General features: G+C 45.6%; 1 protein-coding gene and 1 pseudogene across 1 annotated transcript; one reads left to right on the top strand and one right to left on the bottom strand.

Moving 5' to 3' along the window:
• Positions 1–535: 535 nt before the first annotated feature.
• LOC139250450 (zinc finger protein 239-like) lies at positions 536–3397 on the top strand (the record flags this gene model as incomplete). The annotated part of the gene is made up of 1 exon (XM_070872855.1): positions 536–3397. A coding segment is annotated over one exon (738 nt), but the record flags the coding sequence as incomplete, so codon positions are not given.
• A 6555-nt stretch (positions 3398–9952) lies between these two features.
• LOC139250451 (zinc finger protein 850-like) overlaps positions 9953–19177 on the bottom strand; it is a 43238-nt pseudogene continuing 34013 nt past the window's right edge.

Here is a 19177-nt window from a genome sequence, read left to right on the forward strand (position 1 = left end):
TGTCGACACTCACTGTTGAGGTTCGCACATGGGTCACGTATTGGAGAGAAACTGGTGAGTGTCGAACTGAACCCAGCCGGAGTCAGCACCTTGAGGAGAGAGAGGGGAACCAGTGAGTGTAGAACTGAACCCAGCCAGAGTCAGCACCTTCAGGGGAGGAGAGGGAGGGGAACCAGTGAGTGTCGAAATGAACCCAGCCAGAGTCAGACATTAGTGAACCAGTTGGGTTTTTACGACAATCCGGTTGCTGTCATAGTCACTTTGTTGTACTGCCAGCCCCTCAATTTAGCAGATTCATTCAGTTCAAATTACTAACCTGCCTCTTATTAAAGAAGCAGTAGCAGGACATTTGGAAAAGCAGAATTCAGTCAGGCAGAGTCATGTTTCACACATTTGTCTTGTCTATTACTAACCTGCCTCTTTGTGGGTTCTCTCTCACACTCCCTTTTGCCTGTTATAAATTAATTTTACAGGGTATTCGAAGGGGAGGATTTGCAGACAGGAAACTCAAATTGCACGCTGCATCAAAATCTGACGGCGTCACTCGATTCATTGGGACCGGTATATCATCGGCCTCTCAATATGGAAGCAAAAAGCACCATTGACAGTGGGGAGAAAGTGTACACGTGTTGTGTGTGTGGATGAGGCTTCAGCCGAATCTCTGGCCTATCGAGACACAAGCACAGTCACACTAGGGAGAGGCTGTTCAGAGTGTGGGAAGGGATTCATTCAGTCATCCCACCTTCTGATACACCAGCGAATTCACACTGGGGAGAGGCCGTTCACCTGCTCAGAGTGTGGGAAGAGATTCACTTCGTCATCTAACCTGCTGAATCACCAGCGAGTTCACACTGGGGAGAGGCTGTTTATCTGCTCCGAGTGTGGGAAGGGATTCACTCAGTCATCCAGCCTGCTGACACACCAGCGAGTTCACACTGACGAAAGACCTTTTAAATGCCCGGACTGCAGGAAGTGCTATAAAAGTCCCGGGCAACTGATGTGCCATCGTGTTCACACTGGGGAGAGACATTTCAGGTGCTCTCGCTGCGGGATTGGGTTCACGCGATCATCTGGACTTACTATACACCAGTGCATTCACACTGGGGAGAGACCGTTCAGGTGCTCTCGCTGCGGGATTGGGTTCACGCGATCATCTGGACTTACTATACACCAGTGCATTCACACTGGGGAGAGGCCGTTCACCTGCTCTGAGTGTGGAAAGGGATTCACTCAGTCATGCAACCTGCTGACACACCAGCGACTTCACAAGTGACTGTAGGGCATGGATTCTGCTGTTTTTGCTGCTCTTAATCACATCCAGGACTGAACCATGTTCATTCTGACAGTTGGGGTTTGTTTCTGCTGATAACTTCTGTAACTGGGCTGGAGTTTAATATTCAGGATGAATGGGAAATGAATCAGCTTTGCTTTTAACACATTGCTGTGGATTTTTGTCTTTCCCACCGGAGTGTTTAGCATCACCCGGCTGGAGCTCAGAGAGGACAATCTAGGGGGAGGATCATACGGCGGGAACAGAACTTCAGCCTGGACACAATCCTTCAGGGCCACACTGAGAGGGCCAAACGGAACTTTGGTCTCTTTCATCTCTCTGCACTGACAGCAAAATCACCGTGCGGGTTAATCTTGAGGTGTGTAAGAAATGTGTCCCAGCCGCTCTCTCCCATGGTTCAGAGCTCCTGGGCATGGAACAGAAGGCTCCTTTAGAAATTATCCCCAGTGCTTTGTTTGCTTTTTTAAATGGCCGTATTAACCCACGTCGCTACTTTTAGTGATTTGTGTATCAGTACCCCTCGATCCCTTGGCTCCTCTGCCCCATTTCGACTCTTATTTTCCAAATAGAATGTGGCCTCCTTATTCTTCCTACCAAAACACACCACCTCTCACTGATCTATACTGAAATTCATTTCCCAATTACACACGCATTCTGAAACTTATTAATATCTTGCATTTTGTCACAGTCTTCCTCAGTATTAACTCTACCTCCCAATTTGTGTCATCTAAAAATGTGGAAATTGTACTTCTGATTCACGAGCCCAAATCCTTTATGTAAATGGTGAACAACAGTGGTCCCAGCACCGATCCCTGGGGAACACCATCTCCCACCTGTTGCCAAAACAGTGGTCCCAGCACTGATCCCTGTGGGACATCACCTCCCACCTATTGCCAGAACAGTGGTCCCACAACCGATCCCTGGGGAACACCACCTCCCTCCTATTGCCAGAACAGTGGTCCCAGCACCGATCTCTGTGGAACACCACCTCCCACCTATTGCCTGAACAGTGGTCCCAGCACCGATCCCTGTGGGACACTACCTCCCACCTATTGCCAGAACAGTGGTCCCAGCACCGATCCCTGGGGAACACCACTGCCCACCTATTGCCAGAACAGTGGTCCCAGCACCGATCCCTGGGGAACACCACCTCCCACCTTTTGCCAGTCTGAGTAGCTACTCTTAACTCCTACTCTCTGTTTACTGTTTTGTAACCAGCTTGCTACCCACAACAGTATGTAAGATTTACAAGATGACCAAGGTCAGGCCGTGTGGAGTGAAGGGCCAGGCAGCAGAATGGATGGAAAGATGGCTGCAAAACAGAAATCATTTGTTGGAGTTGAGGGCAGTTTGTTGCCATATTTCCATCCTTTCTGTTACCTGACCTTTGACTCCACACGACCTGACCGTGGTCATTTTGTGAGACAGTACATACTGCAGACACAGTGCACCAGAGGTGGAGGGGGTGGATATTGAGTCCTGTGGCAGGGGCGCTGATGAAGTGGATTTCTCTGAGTTTTGAGGCAGTGCTAATGACGTTTTTCACCACTTTCCAGTTTTTAAAATAAAAATCTTATTGCCAGTTTATTAAAGCCATTAAAAGCCTCTCGGAATGTAAATGTGGATTCTTTTCCCTCAATCTGGTTCAGCAAAATTACTGAAACGAATACCGATTGTGCTTTAAACAAAGCAAGCTTTTATTTAAAAAGCAAATCCCGATCGGGGACCTTATCAGACAGAAGGTTTACTCTCTTGATAGAGCGTACACACTTCCTACGGACAAGGTAACGTTGCATTGTAAAGCGACGACAGTTATACATTTTCAGAAATAGATAACAAGATTACAATTAGAGTGACATCCTAGTTCAGCCTATCCCTTTTGATCCTTCCTTTCCTTTGTCCACTCATGAACCGACATCTATATGGGCTGTTTTTACTAAAGCTCAGGCATTGCTTCTAAATGTTACAATTTTACTGGCGTGACTACTAACTGAAACCTTGCAATTCTGCTAATTGTGCTGATGTTGTATTTTCATTTATCCATATATCCATTTCATGTTACAATTTATACTGGCATGATTAGTAACTTAAAACCTTGAGAACGTCTTAATTGTGCTGATGTTGTATTATTTGCAATCTGACATTCTCTTAGTTATTTTTCCATGGCTTATACATTTTCATATATCCAGTTCACTTCACTGTCTTTATTTCCATATATCCAGTTCACATATCCACATTCCCCCCTTTTATCATTCTATGAAAACATTTAGGATCATTCTAGGAGTATTGCATTCATCCGTTCACACTCTATTTCCTGAATCATATTGTTGTTATTGTCGAGTAGTTCTTTAGTTCGTTGGATCATAACCCGGGAGCCCTTGACCACAAGAGGGTTTGCTAACCTTGCCGTCATTACTTTACAGCAGAGGTTAAGGCAACCAACAATCAGACAACAGGTAATTATTACTACGATGAGAATAATTGCCCCATGCATTAGATAGGATGTGATAGTCTGGCTCTGAATCCATCTGACAGTCTCAGTTAGGGTCAGTGGAACAGGGCGCAAAGGAATTCCCCCTTTGGAATGTATAGGGATATGGGAACACACCCAGCATCTAGAGAAGTGCCCATTTTGCGCATAAACATAAGACATATACAAAAAGGTGTTTACATGGAGCTCTCGCCTCTGTTTCCTTTCCCATGCGCCAAAACTATCATATATCAATATAGACTGTGTCAAACAGACATGGTTTAATCTTACGGCTCAGGATTCAGATAAATAGTCCAATTATTTTGCTGATTAAAAGAGTTCAGTTTTCCCGGCTCTCCTTAGGTCACCATCGGTGTAGCTGGCTGTCTATCACTACGGGTAAAAGTTCAAACTGATCTCCTCGGGACCCACTCTTTTAATCAGGACGCCGCTAGAGATGGCCTTGTTCAGCTATGGAGAAGAGGAAATCTGGAACAGAAACAGGAATTAGAATAACCAGTAAAATAGGTTTGTTAGAGGGTGGTGAGCTTGCAGTGGTGCAGGTGAACTCAGGCACTTTTCCCCTCAATCTTGGCTGTAGTGGGGGTAGTGAGTAACACCTGAAAAGGCCCCTCCCATTGTGGCTCTAATCCCTTCCGAATCCATTTCTTAATCAGGACATACTTCCCTGGTGCCACGAGCGACATTTCGGGTAAAACTGGGAGGTCGAGGTGAGCCTCTCGAAACTGGTTGTGAGCTAGTCGCAGAGCCTATGTCAGAGAAAGAACATAGGTGGTCATCAGTCGAGCTGGGATACCATACCTAGGAACAATTTCCCTCATTAACACCTTAACAACAGTTTGAGCCTTATTGTCCAGGGTAGGGTAGGCTTCAATCCATTTGCTAAACACATCTACTATTACTAACACATATTTGTAACACTGAACCCTTTGCAACTCAATGTAGTCCAACTGCAAGGTCTCAAAGGGTTCACATATCCACAGGGTCACACAATAAAATGAGGCCTCATAGCTTTCCACCAGAGTTAGAATCACAGTTAGAAAGCATTTAGTGACTGAGCCAGACTGGGCTGGGCCTAAGATGCGAGTTAGTGATGGAAAAGTGGCGGCCAGCGTACTTGGCTCCAGGGCTGAGAACCCGGGCACTCGGGTTTCTGTGTCATTGATTGATGAATTTTGTTCATTGCCCAGTCTCAGTCGCAATGGTGGGTCATCTTGCTGTCCAGCGGAGGCGGGGGTCCCCAATGGAGGGCTCTCTACGCAGGGGTCCTTCCCTGCACCATTGGGGATCTGGGGTGGAGTGTTGCATGGAGCAGTCATGTGCAACGGTTTTTATAATAAATGTTATTTATATGGCGCATTTAACGTAGCAAAACATCCCAAGGTGCTTCACAGCAGTGTTAATGAGACAAAACAGATAAATTTGACACCGAGTCACAAAAGAAGAAATTAAGTCAGATGACCGAAAACTTGGTTAAAGAGGTAAGTTTTAAGGAGCGTCTTAAAGTAGGAAAGCCGGGTAGAGATGCGGAGAGGCTTAGGGCCCAAACAGCTGAAGGCACGGCCACCGATGGTTGAGCAGTTATAATGAGGGATGTTCAAGGCGGCAGAATTTGAGGAGCACGGATATCTTGTGGGGTTGTGAGGCTGAAAAAGACAGGGAGGGGCGAGGCCGTGAAGTGATTTGTAAACAAGGATGAGAATTTTGAAATAGAGGCGTTGTTTAACCGGAGCCAATGTAAGTCAGAAAGCACAGGGGTGATGGGCGATCGTGACTTGGTGCGAGTTAGGACAGGGGCTGCTGAGTTTTGGATGACCTCAAGTTTACATAGTGTAGAATGTGGAAGGCCGGCCAGTAGTGAGTTGGAGTAGTCAAGTCTAGAGGTAACAAAGGCATGGATGAGAGTTTCAGCAGCAAGAGAACCGTTCTTAACGCCCTTCCAGACTCCAAGGCTGCTTTTGTTTTTTGCAACCTAGAGTGAATCCCTTCCCTCACATGGAGCAGGTGAACGGCCTCCCCCCGGTGTGCCTGTAGCGATGAGTTTCCAATAGGGATGGGTCATTGAATCCCTTCCCACAGTCCCCACATTCCTACGGTTTCTCCATGGTGCGGGTATCCTTGTGTCTCTCCAGGTTGGACGATTAGTTGAAGCCTCGCCCACACACACAACACGTGTTCGGTTTCTCCACGCTGTGAATGGTGCGATGTTTTTTTCAGGCTGTGTAACTGGTTAAAGCTCTTTCCACTTTCCACTGGAACACTCTCACTCAGGAGTGTGTGTCTCGGTGCTTTTCCAGTCACACTGATGTTTGAAATCTATTCACACAGACAGAACAGACAAACATTTCTCATTCTGTGTTCAAAGGCCGATGATATTCAGGTCCTGAGCGAGTGTCTCAGTCAGATCTTGACTATATGTTTGGTTTGTGTTTCCCGTCTCCAAATCCTACCCTTCTAAACAGACAATTCAAGTTTCTACAGAACATTCTTTCCTGTCTTGTTCCCACACACACTCCCTCCTGCCTGTGCTGAAGTCCAAACCATCTCCAATGTTTTCCCTTTTGTTTGACTTCTCTCCCTCCCCTGAAGGTACTGACACTGGCTGGGTTCAGTTCTACACTCACTGGTTCCCCTCCCTCTCCTCCCTGAAGATGCTGATTCTGGCTGGGTTCAGTTCTACACTCACTGGTTCCCCTCTTCTCCCTTGAAGGTGCTGACTCTGGCTGGGTTCAATTCTACACTCTGGTTCCCCTCCCTCTCCTCCCCTGAAGGTGCAGACTGTATCTGGGTTCAGTTCTACACTCACTGGTTCCCCACTTTTTGTGAAATGCTCCTGGCACTTTATTAAACACACACAGCAGAAGCACATTAATGTGATGGGAGATCACTGACTCATGAATAGCCAGTGGTGTAGAGCCTCCTGAGAATCCGGTCTTTTTACAACCAGTATTAACGTTTTACAATGTTAAAGGCGCTATATAAATAAAAGTTATTGTATTATTACAGGAGCTGGGTCATGGGAAAAGTCCCATTAAAATCAGTGATACATTTGTCAACTAAAAATAGTAATTTCACCTTATTTTCCAGACGCTCTCTGACCAGTACTCATTTCTCCTCCATTTACAGACGCTCCCTGACTCGCTGGGGATTTCTCAGCACTTCCTGGTTGTCCCGGAGTTTGTGTCTTTGTGTCCCGGGTAGTTGTGGGGAGGTGGATAATTTGGAGTGTTTTCCCTCAAACTCCAGGAGGAAACTGGACCTTTGTGTTGTGGCTTTAAACAGATGGAACCCTGTGGGGTGGAGCAAACATTGCAACGTTTGGTAGTGAAATGGATTCATTCAGGACAGACAGCAGGGTTTCAGGAAATAACACCGTGCAGTGAGAAAGGAAATGCAGTGAATGTTGTCTAGATGGATTGTCAAAAGGTGTTTTGATAAGGTGCCGGACAGGAGGCTTGTTGATCAAATTAAGGCTCACAGTATTAAAGGGAGAGGGGCAGCGTGGATAGGAAGTTGGATAAAGGGCAGACAACGGAGAGTAGCGGTTAATGGATGTTCTTCAGACTGGAGGGATGTAAACAGTGGTGTACCCAGGGTCAGTGTTGGGACCATTGCTCTGCTCAATATAGAGAAATGATCTGGGCTTGGGTATATGGGGCACACGATCAAAATCTCCAGGGAACGCCAAAAAGAGCCCATGGCCAGCTGTGAAGAGGACTTTAAGTGCCTTCATTGTCAATACACAGGTTAGTAATTGGGACAGGTAGATGTGAAATGAAATTTAATGCAGAGAAATGTGCTGTGATAGATTTTGGGAGGAAGATAAAGGGAGGAAATGTACATTAAATGGTAAAACTTTCAATGGAGTAGAGGAGCAGAGCGATTTAGGGTTGTAAGATTCTAGCTAATTCATTGTCTCATTAAGGAACACAAGAACATAAGAAATAGGAGCATGAGTAGGCCATCTGGCTCCTCGAGCCTGCTCTGCCATTCAATAAGATCATGGCTGATCTGATCCTGGCCTCAACTCCACTTCCTGCCCGCTCCCCATAACCCTTCACTCCCTTATCTTTCAAAACTCTATCGCCACCTTAAATATATTCAATTATTAGCAACTTTAATATCTTAAGAAATATAATTTGAGCAGATTCTCTGTGCTCTACCACATCAGAGTAAAGATGCAAGTCCCACGTGTACACAGTAACTGACACCAGGTCAGCCCGCTGGATGGAACCTCGGGCGCCCTGAGCTTGATCTCCGGTGTCTCCAGTCCCGACTGCCCCCTTACATCAGTCTCCCCTCACTTTTATACCCTGCACTGATCCACCTCTGGCACCGGACTCTTCTTTGTCTTCTCTACAGGGTTGGGCAGGAAGCGAAGACGACAGCTGGAACTTCTCTAATCTGTGATTTACAAGGACACTTTCCCTGGTTCCCAAGTTATTTTTCTTCAGTAATTTTCTCAATATCCCCAAACTCCCCTGCCTGCTGTTAGTTTTTATTTCTTATAGTTTCACAATTATAGATATAAATATCACACATTATAATCTAATCTATTGTGTTACTCACTCTAGTTTAAGGTTACTAACAGACAAACCCTGTTCTTATTACAGATTCTAACTGGGTTCAGTGAATGGAATGTCTGATCAGTGTTGCCATGGCGACCTGTCTGCAGTGAATCGATTGTTTGAGTTTCTAACTCAGACTAAACTTCTCTTTCCCATGATGCACATTATATCCGCCATTAGAGATGTCAATGTGTTTTAGCCAAGTTATGTTAATATCTCTAAAACATACAAGGAGTTCAGATACATAAACCTTTAAAAGTAGGAGGGCAAGTTGATAAAGTAGTTATAAAAAACATGGGATCCTAGGTTTTATAAATAGGGGTGTGGAGTACAAAAGGGCAGAGGTCATGTAAACCTGTAGAAAGCATTGGTTAGGCTGCAGTTCGAATATTGTCAGGTTTTGGGGATCTTACACCAGGAAGGATGTCGAGACCATGGAGAGGGTGCAGAGCGATTCACAGACGATACCAGGGAAGAGAGTCTTTAGTTATCAGGGGAGATTGGAGAAACTGGGGCTCTTTTCATGAGAACAAAGGGTAATTGGAGATCTGAGGGAGGTGTTCAAAATTTGATCCGGTAAATGAGGAAAAACTATTTCCACCAGTCGGTGAGTCAGTAACTCGAGGGCATCGAATTCAAATCATCACCAAAAGGCCCAGACCCAGGGATGAACTATCAAGCACACTGTACAACAATGTTCAGGACACTCACTGTCCCTCCGGATCTGTGTCCAGGGGAGGAACTGATGGGTTTCTATCTTTGGGTTAAATTATGTTCTCAAAGAGGTGATGGATGCCAGCATCGAGGAATGGGTCATTCTGAGCAGCTTGTGTCTGCCTAAAGCACACTTTAATCAGGTAAAGCACAGGTTAGATAGAGTAAAGCTCCCTCTACACTGTCCCATCAAACACTCCCAGGGCAGCTACAGCACGGGTTAGATACAGAGTAAAGCTCCCTCTACACTTTCCCATCAAACACTCCCAGGCAGGTACATGGACATGTTACCAATACCTTCTCTGGATACCAAGGCTAGGAGAGGCACTCTGGAAGGTTTGGGGAGCTGGGGTTTGTCCATGAGAGTAACCGAACTAAAATAATCACGAGTAATGATCGGGTGTCAGTCGTGTCTCAGTGGTAGCAGTTTTGTCTCTGAGTCAGTAGGTTGTGGGTTCAAGTCCACCTGTCGAGACTTGAGCACAAAATCTAGGCTGACATTCCAGTGCAGTACTGAGGGATTGCTGCCCTGTCAGTGTTGCTATCTTTCGGATGAATCCCTGAACCGAGGCCCCTTCAGCCCTCAACCAATATCATTAAAACCGATTATCTGGCCAGTATCACATTGCTGTTCATGGCAGCTTGCTGTGTGCAAATCATCTGCTGCATTTCCTATACTACAACAGTGAATGCACTTCAAATGTACTTTGATGTTGTTGTACTTCATTGGCTGTAAAGTACTTTGGGACATTCTGAGGTCATGTAAGGTGCTGCATAAGGACAGGTCTTTGTTAACTGAAGGAGAAAAGTTTAAAAAAAGGAACAGTCGGTGACAGGACAACAATTAGTCTCCTCATATATTGGAGAAATCAAGGAATCGACATACTGTTTGAACCAAAACCGATTTATTTGTCAGATATCCAGAAAATTAAACTTCAGCCCAGTTACAGGGAAAACACAGCCCAACTGTCAGAATGAACACGGTTCGGTCCCGATCTGATTCACAGCAGAATCCAAAACCTGCAGTCACTTGTGAACTCGCTGGTGTGTCAGCAGGTTGGATGAACGAGTGAAACCCTTCCCACACTCAGAGCAGGTGAACGGTCTCTCCCCAGTGTGAGTGCGTTGGTGCATCATCAGATCATTTCTGCTTTTAAAGCTCTTCTCACAGTCAGAACATTTAAATGGTCTCCTACTGGTGTGAACAAGTTGGTGTGCAGTGAGGTGGGATGAACGAATGTATCGTTTCCCACACACTGAGCAGGTGAACGGCCTCTCCCCAGTGTGGATACGTTGGTGTTTCATCAGATCACTTCTGCTTTTAAAGCTCTTCTCACAATCAGAACATTTAAACAGTCTCTTATTGCTGTGAACAACTTGGTGTGTAGTGAAGTGGGATGAACAAGTGAATCCTTTCCCACACACTGAGCAGGTGAACGGTCTCTCCCCAGTGTGAGTGCGTTGGTGCATCATCAGATCATTTCTGCTTTTAAAGCTCTTCTCACAGTCAGAACATTTAAATGGTCTTTTACTGGTGTGAACAAGTTGGTGTGTAGTGAGGTGGGATGAACAAGTGAATCCCTTCCCACACTCAGAGCAGGTAAACGGTCTCTCCCCAGTGTGAACTCGCTGGTGTATCAGCAGGTGGGATGAACAAGTGAATCCCTTCCCACACTCAGAGCAGGTGAATGGCCTCTCGTCAGTGTGAAGTCGCTGGTGTGTCAGCAGGTGGGATGAACAAGTGAATCCCTTCCCACACTCGGAGCAGGTGAATGGTCTCTCCCCAGTGTGGATACGCTGATGAGCCAGAAGGTGGGGTGAATTTATGAATCCCTTCCCACACTCAGAGCAGGTGAATGGCCCATCAGTGTGAACTCGCTGGTGTCTCAGATGGTGAGATGATTTCATGAATCCTTTCCCACACACAGAGCAGACGAACGGTCTCTCTCCGGTGTGAACTCGCTTGTGATCAGTGAGGTGAGATGAACAAGTGAATCTCTTCCCGCACAAGGAGCAGACAAATGGTCTCTCCCCAGTGTGAACTCGCTGGTGTTCAATGAGGTTGGATGAAATAATGAATCCCTTTCCACACACAGAGCAGGTGAACGGCCTCTCTCCAGTGTGACTGCGTCGATGAATTTCCAGCTGGGACGGGGAACTGAATCCCTTTCCACAGTCCCCACATTTCCACGGTTTCTCCATGGTGCGGGTGTGTTTGTGTCTCTCCAGGTTGGATGATCAGTTGAAGCCTTGTCCACACACACACAACACGTGTAGGGGTTCTCCCCGCTGTGAATAGTGAGATGTTTTTTCAGGCTGTGTAACTGGTTAAAGCCCTTTCCACAGTCAGTGCACTGGAACACTCAAGGGTGTGTGTATCTCGGTCCTTTTCCAGTCACACTGATGTTTGAAATCTTTTCCCACAGACAGAACAGACAAACATTTATTTTTCCACACTCAAAGGCCGATGATATTCATGTTGCGGTGGATCGAGAGAGTGTCAGATCTTGGTGATGTTTGGTTAGAGTTTCCCATCTGCAAATCCTCTCCTTCTTATCCCCTGTAAAAGGAGTTTACAAAAGTCATCACTAAGGACAGAATATTCTAGTTTCTATGGTATACACATTCACCTCTGGTTTCCCCACAGCTGTAAATCCCCATCACACACACTATCCTACACCAGTGCTGAAATCCAAACCCATTACATCATCACCAACATTTTTTCCTTCTTGTTGAAGGTGCTGACTCTGGCTGGGTTCAGTTGTACACTCACTGGTTCCCCTCCCTCTCCTCCCTTGAAGTTACTGACTCTGGCTGGGTTCTAGTTAGGCCACAGCTAGAGTACTGCGTGCAGTTCTGGTCACCACATTACAGGAAAGATGTGATTGCACCAGAGAGGGTACAAAGATTTACGAGGATGTTGCCTGGAGTAGAGAATTTTATCTATGAGGACAGATTGGATAGGCTGGGGTTGTTTTCTTTAAACAAAGAAGGCAGAGGGGAAACCTCATTTGAGGTGTATAAAATTAAGAGGGGTCTAGACAGAGTGGATAGGAAGGACCTACTTCCCTTAGTCGAGGAGTCAATAACTGGGGGCATAGATTTAAAGTAATTGGTCGAAGGTTTGAATGGGATTTGAGGAGAAGTTTTTTCACCCACAGGATGGTGGGAGTCTGGAACTCACTGCCTGAAAGGGCAGTAGAGGCAGAAACCCATAGCATTTAAAATTGCAGGATACTCTCGTTTATCCGGATCGCTTGGGCATTTGGCAATTCCGGGTAAACTAATTTTCTTTTAGGGCGAGTTTGCATTTTAAAGTTAAAACTTTAATGAATAAATACAATCAGCTACAAGGCAGTTAAGTATACAAAAGATGGACATTACCAGCATACATGTACTTCGGCTGGACTGTAATCACGGAGGGACGAATGCTGCACTGGGAGTGGCTGCAGGTGGCCTCGAGGATGGGATCGTACTTGAGGGGCCTAGATAGAGTGGATAGGAAGGACCTATTTGCCTTAGCAGAATGGTCAATAACTCAGGGGGCATAGAATTAAAGTAATTGGTAGAAGGATTAGAGGGGAGACCTAATTGAGGTATATAAAAGTATGAGGGCCTGGATAGAGTGGATAGCAAGGACCTATTTCCCTTAGCAGAGGAGTCAGCTGTGGCTCAGTAGGTAGCACTCTCATCTGAATCAGAAGGTTGTGCGTTCAAGTCCCACCCCAGGGACTTGAGCACAAAAAATCTAGACTGACACTGCAGTGTAGTGCTCAGGAAGTGCTGCAGTGTCGGAGGAGCCGTCTTTCGTCGAGACATTAAATCCGTCTGCTCTCGCTCTGGTGGACGTTAAAGATCCCATTGCACTATTTAGAAGAGTGGGGGAGTTATCCCCGGTGTCCTGGCCAATATGTATCGCTCAATCAACATAACAAAAACAGTTTATCTGGTCAATATCATGTTGCTGTCTGTGGGAGCTTGCTGTGCGGAGATTAGCTGCCGCTTTCCCACATTGCAACAGTGACTACGCACCAACAGAACTTCATTCTCTGTAAAGAGCTTTGAGATGTCTGGTGGCGGTGAGAGGCGCTATATAAATGTAAGTCTTGTATCAGTGTAAGCCAAGAGCTGTACAGTGGGATTAGGCTGGAGAGCTCTGTGCCGGCCGGCAGGGACACGATGGGCCGAATGGCCTCCTTCTGTGATGTCACTGTCTGGGGTTCTGTGACGTCTCAGGCCTCACCAGCAGCCATGCTGCCTGATTTGACAGCCGAGAGTCCGCGCCTGCGCACCGGGAACTGTGCCCTGCACAGCGCCCCCTCTCGGTCACCATCGGCAATAACCACGCATGCCCAGAGGACACCAACCACCCCTCCCCCTCACATTCGGAGTTGCGCCAGCGCGATCGGATCCTGTGGCGCAGAGTTGGGTCGGCGCGGGGCCTTCGAGGGAAAGGCGTTTGTGTCCGTTAAAGAGCCGCGATCGGTGACGTAAAGTGAGTTTTTTCCACTCCGATTGGGTAGAGAATTGTGTGGGAGGGGGGGGGGGGAGAATAAAGGGAAATTCAAACCTGAGAGTCCGCACATCCGGGACCCGAGACCAGTTTCCAGTTTGGCGGAGCGCGCTCGAGGGACACGTGAGCCGGGCCCACGGCCTGATTGACGGGAGCTTCTGACCAATGGGGAATGAGTGAGGCGGGTCCTCCAACCAATCGGGGAGTCCGAGGGGCGGGACTCCATGGTCCAGAACATAAAGAAGGGTAACTTTGAAGGTATGAGGCGTGGATTGGCTAGGATAGATTGGTGAATGATACTTAAGGGGTTGACAGTGGATAGGCAATGGCAGACATTTAGAGACCACATGGATGAACTACAACAATTGTACATCCCTGTCTGGCGTAAAAATAAAAAAAGGGAAGGTGGCCCAACCGTGGCTATCAAGGGAAATCAGGGATAGTATTAAAGCCAAGGAAGTGGCATACAAATTGGCCAGAAATAGCAGCGAACCCAGGGACTGAGAGAAATTTAGAACTCAGCAGAGGAGGACAAAGGGTTTGATTAGGGCAGGGAAAATAGAGTACGAGAGGAAGCTTGCAGGGAACATTAAAACGGACTGCAAAAGCTTCTATAGATATGTAAAGAGAAAAAGGTTAGTAAAGACAAACGTAGGTCCCTTGCAGTTAGAATCAGGGGAAGTCATAACTGGGAACAAAGAAATGTAAGACCAATTGAACAAGTACTTTGCTTCGGTATTCACTAAGGAGAACACAACAACCTTCCGGATATAAAAGGGGTCAGAGAGTCTAGTAAGGAGGAACTGAGGGAAATCCTGATTAGTCGGGAACTTGTGTTGGGGAAATTGATGGGATTGAAGCCCGATAAATCCCAGGGCTTGATGGTTTGCATCCCAGAGTACTTAAGGAGGTGGCCTTGGAAATAGCGGATGCATTGACAGTCATTTTCCAACATTCCATAGACTCTGGATCAGTTCCTATGGAGTGGAGGGTAGCCAATGTAACCCCACTTTTTAAAAAAGGAAGAGGGAGAGAAAACAGGGAATTATAGACCAGTCAGCCTGACATCAGTAGTGGGTAAAATGATAGAATCAATTATTAAGGATGTCATAGCAGCGCATTTGGAAAGAAGTGACATGATAGGTCCAAGTCAGCATGGATTTGTGAAAGGGAAATCATGTTTGACAAATCTTCTGGAATTTTGAGGATGTTTCCAGTAGAGTGGACAAGGGAGAACCAGTTGATGTGGTGTATTTGGACTTTCAGAAGGCTTTCGACAAGGTCCCACACAAGAGATTAATGTGCAAAGTTAAAGCACATGGGATTGGGGGTAGTGTGCTGACGTGGATTGAGAACTGGTTGGCAGACAGGAAGCAAAGAGTAGGAGTAAATGGGTACTTTTCAGAATGGTAGGCAGTGACTAGTGGGGTACCGCAAGGTTCTGTGCTGAGGCCCCAGCTGTTCACATTGTACATTAATGATTTAGACGAGGGGATTAAATGTAGTATCTCAAAATTTGCGGATGACACTAAGTTGGGTGGCAGTGTGAGCTGCGAGGAGGATACTATGAGGCTGCAGAGTGACTTGAATAGGTTAGGTGAGTGGGCAAATGCATGGCAGATGAAGTATAATGTGGATAAATGTGAGGTTATCCACGTTGGTGGTAAAAACAGAGAGACAGACTATTATCTGAATGGTGACAGTTTAAGAAAAGGGGAGGTGCAACTAGACCTGGGTGTCATGGTACATCAGTCATTGAAGGTTGGCATGCAGGTACAGCAGGCGGTTAGGAAAGCAAATGGCATATTGGCCTTCATAGCGAGGGGATTTGCGTACAGGGGCAGGGAGGTGTTACTACAGTTGTACAGGGCCTTGATGAGGCCACACCTGGAGTATTGTGTACAGTTTTGGTCTCCTAACTTGAGGAAGGACATTCTTGCTATTGAGGGAGTGCAGCGAAGGTTCACCAGCCTGATTCCCAGGATGGCGGGACTGACATATCAAGAAAGACTGGATCAACTGGGCTTGTATTCACTGGAGTTCAGAAGAATGAGAGGGGATCTCAGAAACGTTTAAAATTCTGACGGGTTTCGACAGGTTAGATGCAGGAAGAATGTTCCCAATGTTGGGGAAGTCCAGAACCAGGGGTCACAGTCTAAGGATAAGGGGTAAGCCATTTCGGATCGAGATGAGGAGAAACTTCTTCACCCAGAGAGTGGTGAACCTGTGGAATTCTCTACCACAGAAAGTTGTTGAGGCTAATTCACTAAATATATTCAAAAAGGAGTTAGATGTAGTCCTTACTACTAGGGGGATCAAGGAGTATGGCGAGAAAGCAGGAATGGGGTACTGAAGTTGCATGTTCAGCCATGAACTTATCGAATGGTGGTGCAGACTCGAAGGGCCGAATGGCCTACTCCTGCACCTATTTTCTATGTTTCTATGACTTGCGCCGCTGATTCGCGCGCTGCGGCTCAGCCACTTTGTGCAGTCCCTTGTTCAGGGCCTGGGGCTTATTGGACACAAGGCTCTGGGGCTCAACCCACTGGCTCAAAATTTAATATAGACATTTTAAATTCATCAATAAAAGGGACAGTGTCTCTAATTAAGAACATAACATGAGAAATAGGAGCAGTAGAGCATTTGGCCCCTCGAGTCTGCTCCACCATTCAATAAGATCATGGCTGATCTGATCATAGACTCAGCTCCACTTCCCTGCCCACTATCCATAACCCTTTACTCCCTTATCGCTCAAAAATCTCTCTATCTCCGCCTTAAATATATTCAATGACCCAGCCTCCACAGCTCTCTGGGGTGGAGAATTCCACAGATTTACAACCCTCAGAAGAAATTCCTCCTCATCTCAGTTTTAAATGAGTGGCCCCTTATTCTAAGACTATGTCCCCTAGTTTTAGTTTCCCCTATGAGTGGAAATATCCTCTCTGCATCCACTTTGTCGAGCCCCCTTCATATCATATGTTTCGATAAGATTACCTCTCATTCTTCTAAACTCCAATGGGTATAGGCCCAACCTACTCAACCTATCTTCATAAGTCAACCCCGGCAACTCCAGAATCAACCTAGTGAACCTTCTCTGAATAGCCTCCAATGCAACTATATCCTTCCTTAAATACGGAGACCAAAACTGTACACGGTGCTCTAGGTGTGGCCTCACCAATACCATGTACAATTGTAGCAGGACTGCTCTGCTTTTATACTCTATCCCCATTGCAATAAAGACCAACATTTCATTTGCCTTCCTGATTACTTGCTGTATCTGCATACTAACTTTTTGTGTTTCATGCACAAGGACCCCCAGGTCCCTCTATACTGCAGCGCTCTGCAATTTTTCTCCATTTAAATTGTAATGTGCTTTTCTATTTTTTCTGCCAAAGTGGACAACCTCACATTGTGCCACATTGTATTCCATCTGCCAAATTTTTCCCCACTCATTCAGCCTGTCTATATCCCTTTGAAGATTTCTTGTGTCCTCCTCACAATTTGCTCTCCCATCCTCCTTTGTATCATCAACAAATTGGCTGCATTACACTCGGTCCCTTCATCCAAGTCATTAATATAGATTGTAAATAGTTGAGGCCCCAGCACCGATCCCTGCAGCACCTCACTAGTTACCGTTTGCCAGCCGGAAAATGACCCGTTTATTCAGACTCTCTGTTTTCTGTTCATTAGCCAATCGTCAATCCACAATAACCCTGGGAACTTCTATCTTGTGCAGTAACCTTTTATGTGGCACGTTATCAAATGCCTTCTGGAAATCCAAATACACAACATCCACTGGTTCCCCCTTATCCACTCTGCTCGTTACATCCTCAAGGAATACCAGAAAATTTTTCAAACATGATTTCCCCTTCATAAACCCATGCTGACTCTGCTTGATTGAATTATGCTTTTCCAAATGTCCTGCTGCTGTTTGCTTAATAATGGACTCCAATATTTTCCCAACGACAGATGTTAAGCTAACTGATCTATATTTCCTGCTTTTTGTCTGCCTCCTTTTTTAAATAGGGACGTTACATTTGTGGTTTTCCAATCCGTTGGGCCCTCCCCAGAAACCAGAGAATTTTGGTAGATTACAACCAATGCATCCACTATCTCCTCAGCCACTTCTTTTAGGACCCTACAACGCAAGCCATCAGGTCCAAGAGACTTGTCCGCCTTTAGTCCCATTATTTTACTGAGTACTACTTCTTTAGTGATAGTGATAGTGATAGTTCCTCCCTCCCTATAGCAGCCACAGTGCGAAAGTGGTGAAGGGAGTGAATGATGAAGGTGGTGGGTGGGGTGCCAATCAAGTGGCTGCTTTGTCCTGAATGGTGTCGAGCATCTTGAGTGGTGCTGGAGCTGCACTCATCCAGGTACGTGCAGAGTATTCCATCACATTTCTGACTTGTACCTTGTACATGGTGGAAAGGATTTGGGGCGTCAGGTGATCGAAAGTGATTTGACCAATTGAGGGTAAGGAAAGAGACATACATTAAGTAGATAAACAACAGGGTAGGGCATGATAAGGGAGAACACAAAGGGATCAGGAGAGAAGTTAAAAAAAAAATTAGGAAGGCAAAGAGGAAATATGAAATGAAATGATCAAGGAAAATAAAACAAAATTAAATATTTTACAGGAAAAGGAAGGTTGGGATGGAAATAGGGCCATTAAAGGATAGACAGGCAGCCACAAGTAACGATAGCGAGATGGCAGAAATATGAAATCATTATTTCGCTTCGGTATTTACCGGGAGATGGAACAGGTGGACATGACATTGGATGATGAGATGAGTAATGAGAAGTGCATTTAAAATAAAGAAAGGGGATACATTAAATAAACTAATCAAACTCAGGATAAAACCCCTGCATCCACGTATTTTAAAAGAATCTAAGGAAGAGATATCAGAGGCATTACTGCACATATTCAATAATTCTTCAGAAAAAGGTGTATTGCCAGAGGACTGGCGAACAGCTAACGGAGTACCTATATTTAAGGAGGAGAATAGAACATGTCTAGGTAATTACAGACTAGTCAGCTTAACATCGGTGGTAGAAAAAATAATGGAATCCCTACTAAAGGAGAAAATAGAAGAATGTCTAGAAACAAAAAGTATAATAATGAATAGCCAGCATGGATTTCAAAAAAGGGAAAACCCTGCTTGACCAAGTTTATTGAATGTTTTGAAGTAGTAACACAGTAGACAATGGTAATGGAGTAGGTATAATTTATCTAGATTTTTGAAAGATCTTCAATAAGGTACCCCATAATAGACCAATGAATAACGTCAGACAATACAGAGTCAGGGGATAAGTAGTAAAATAGGATGCAAGCTGGCTGCAAGACAGAATGCAGAGAGTGGCAGTAAAGGGTAGCTATTCACAGTGGGAGGTGTGTGTAGTGGTCTTCCACAAGGATCAGGGCTGGGACCGCATGTTCACAATTTACATTAACGATTTAGACTTTAGAATCAAAAACACAATTTCTAAATTTGCAGATGGTACTAAATTTTTTTGGGGGGGGGGGGGGGTGTGGGGGGGGAATAGTCAATACTGAGGAGAACTGCAACAAATTACAGGAGGACATTAATAAACTTGCA

The sequence above is a fragment of the Pristiophorus japonicus genome, unplaced genomic scaffold (assembly GCF_044704955.1).
Source record: "Pristiophorus japonicus isolate sPriJap1 unplaced genomic scaffold, sPriJap1.hap1 HAP1_SCAFFOLD_375, whole genome shotgun sequence".
Classification (NCBI taxonomy): Eukaryota; Metazoa; Chordata; class Chondrichthyes; family Pristiophoridae; genus Pristiophorus; species Pristiophorus japonicus.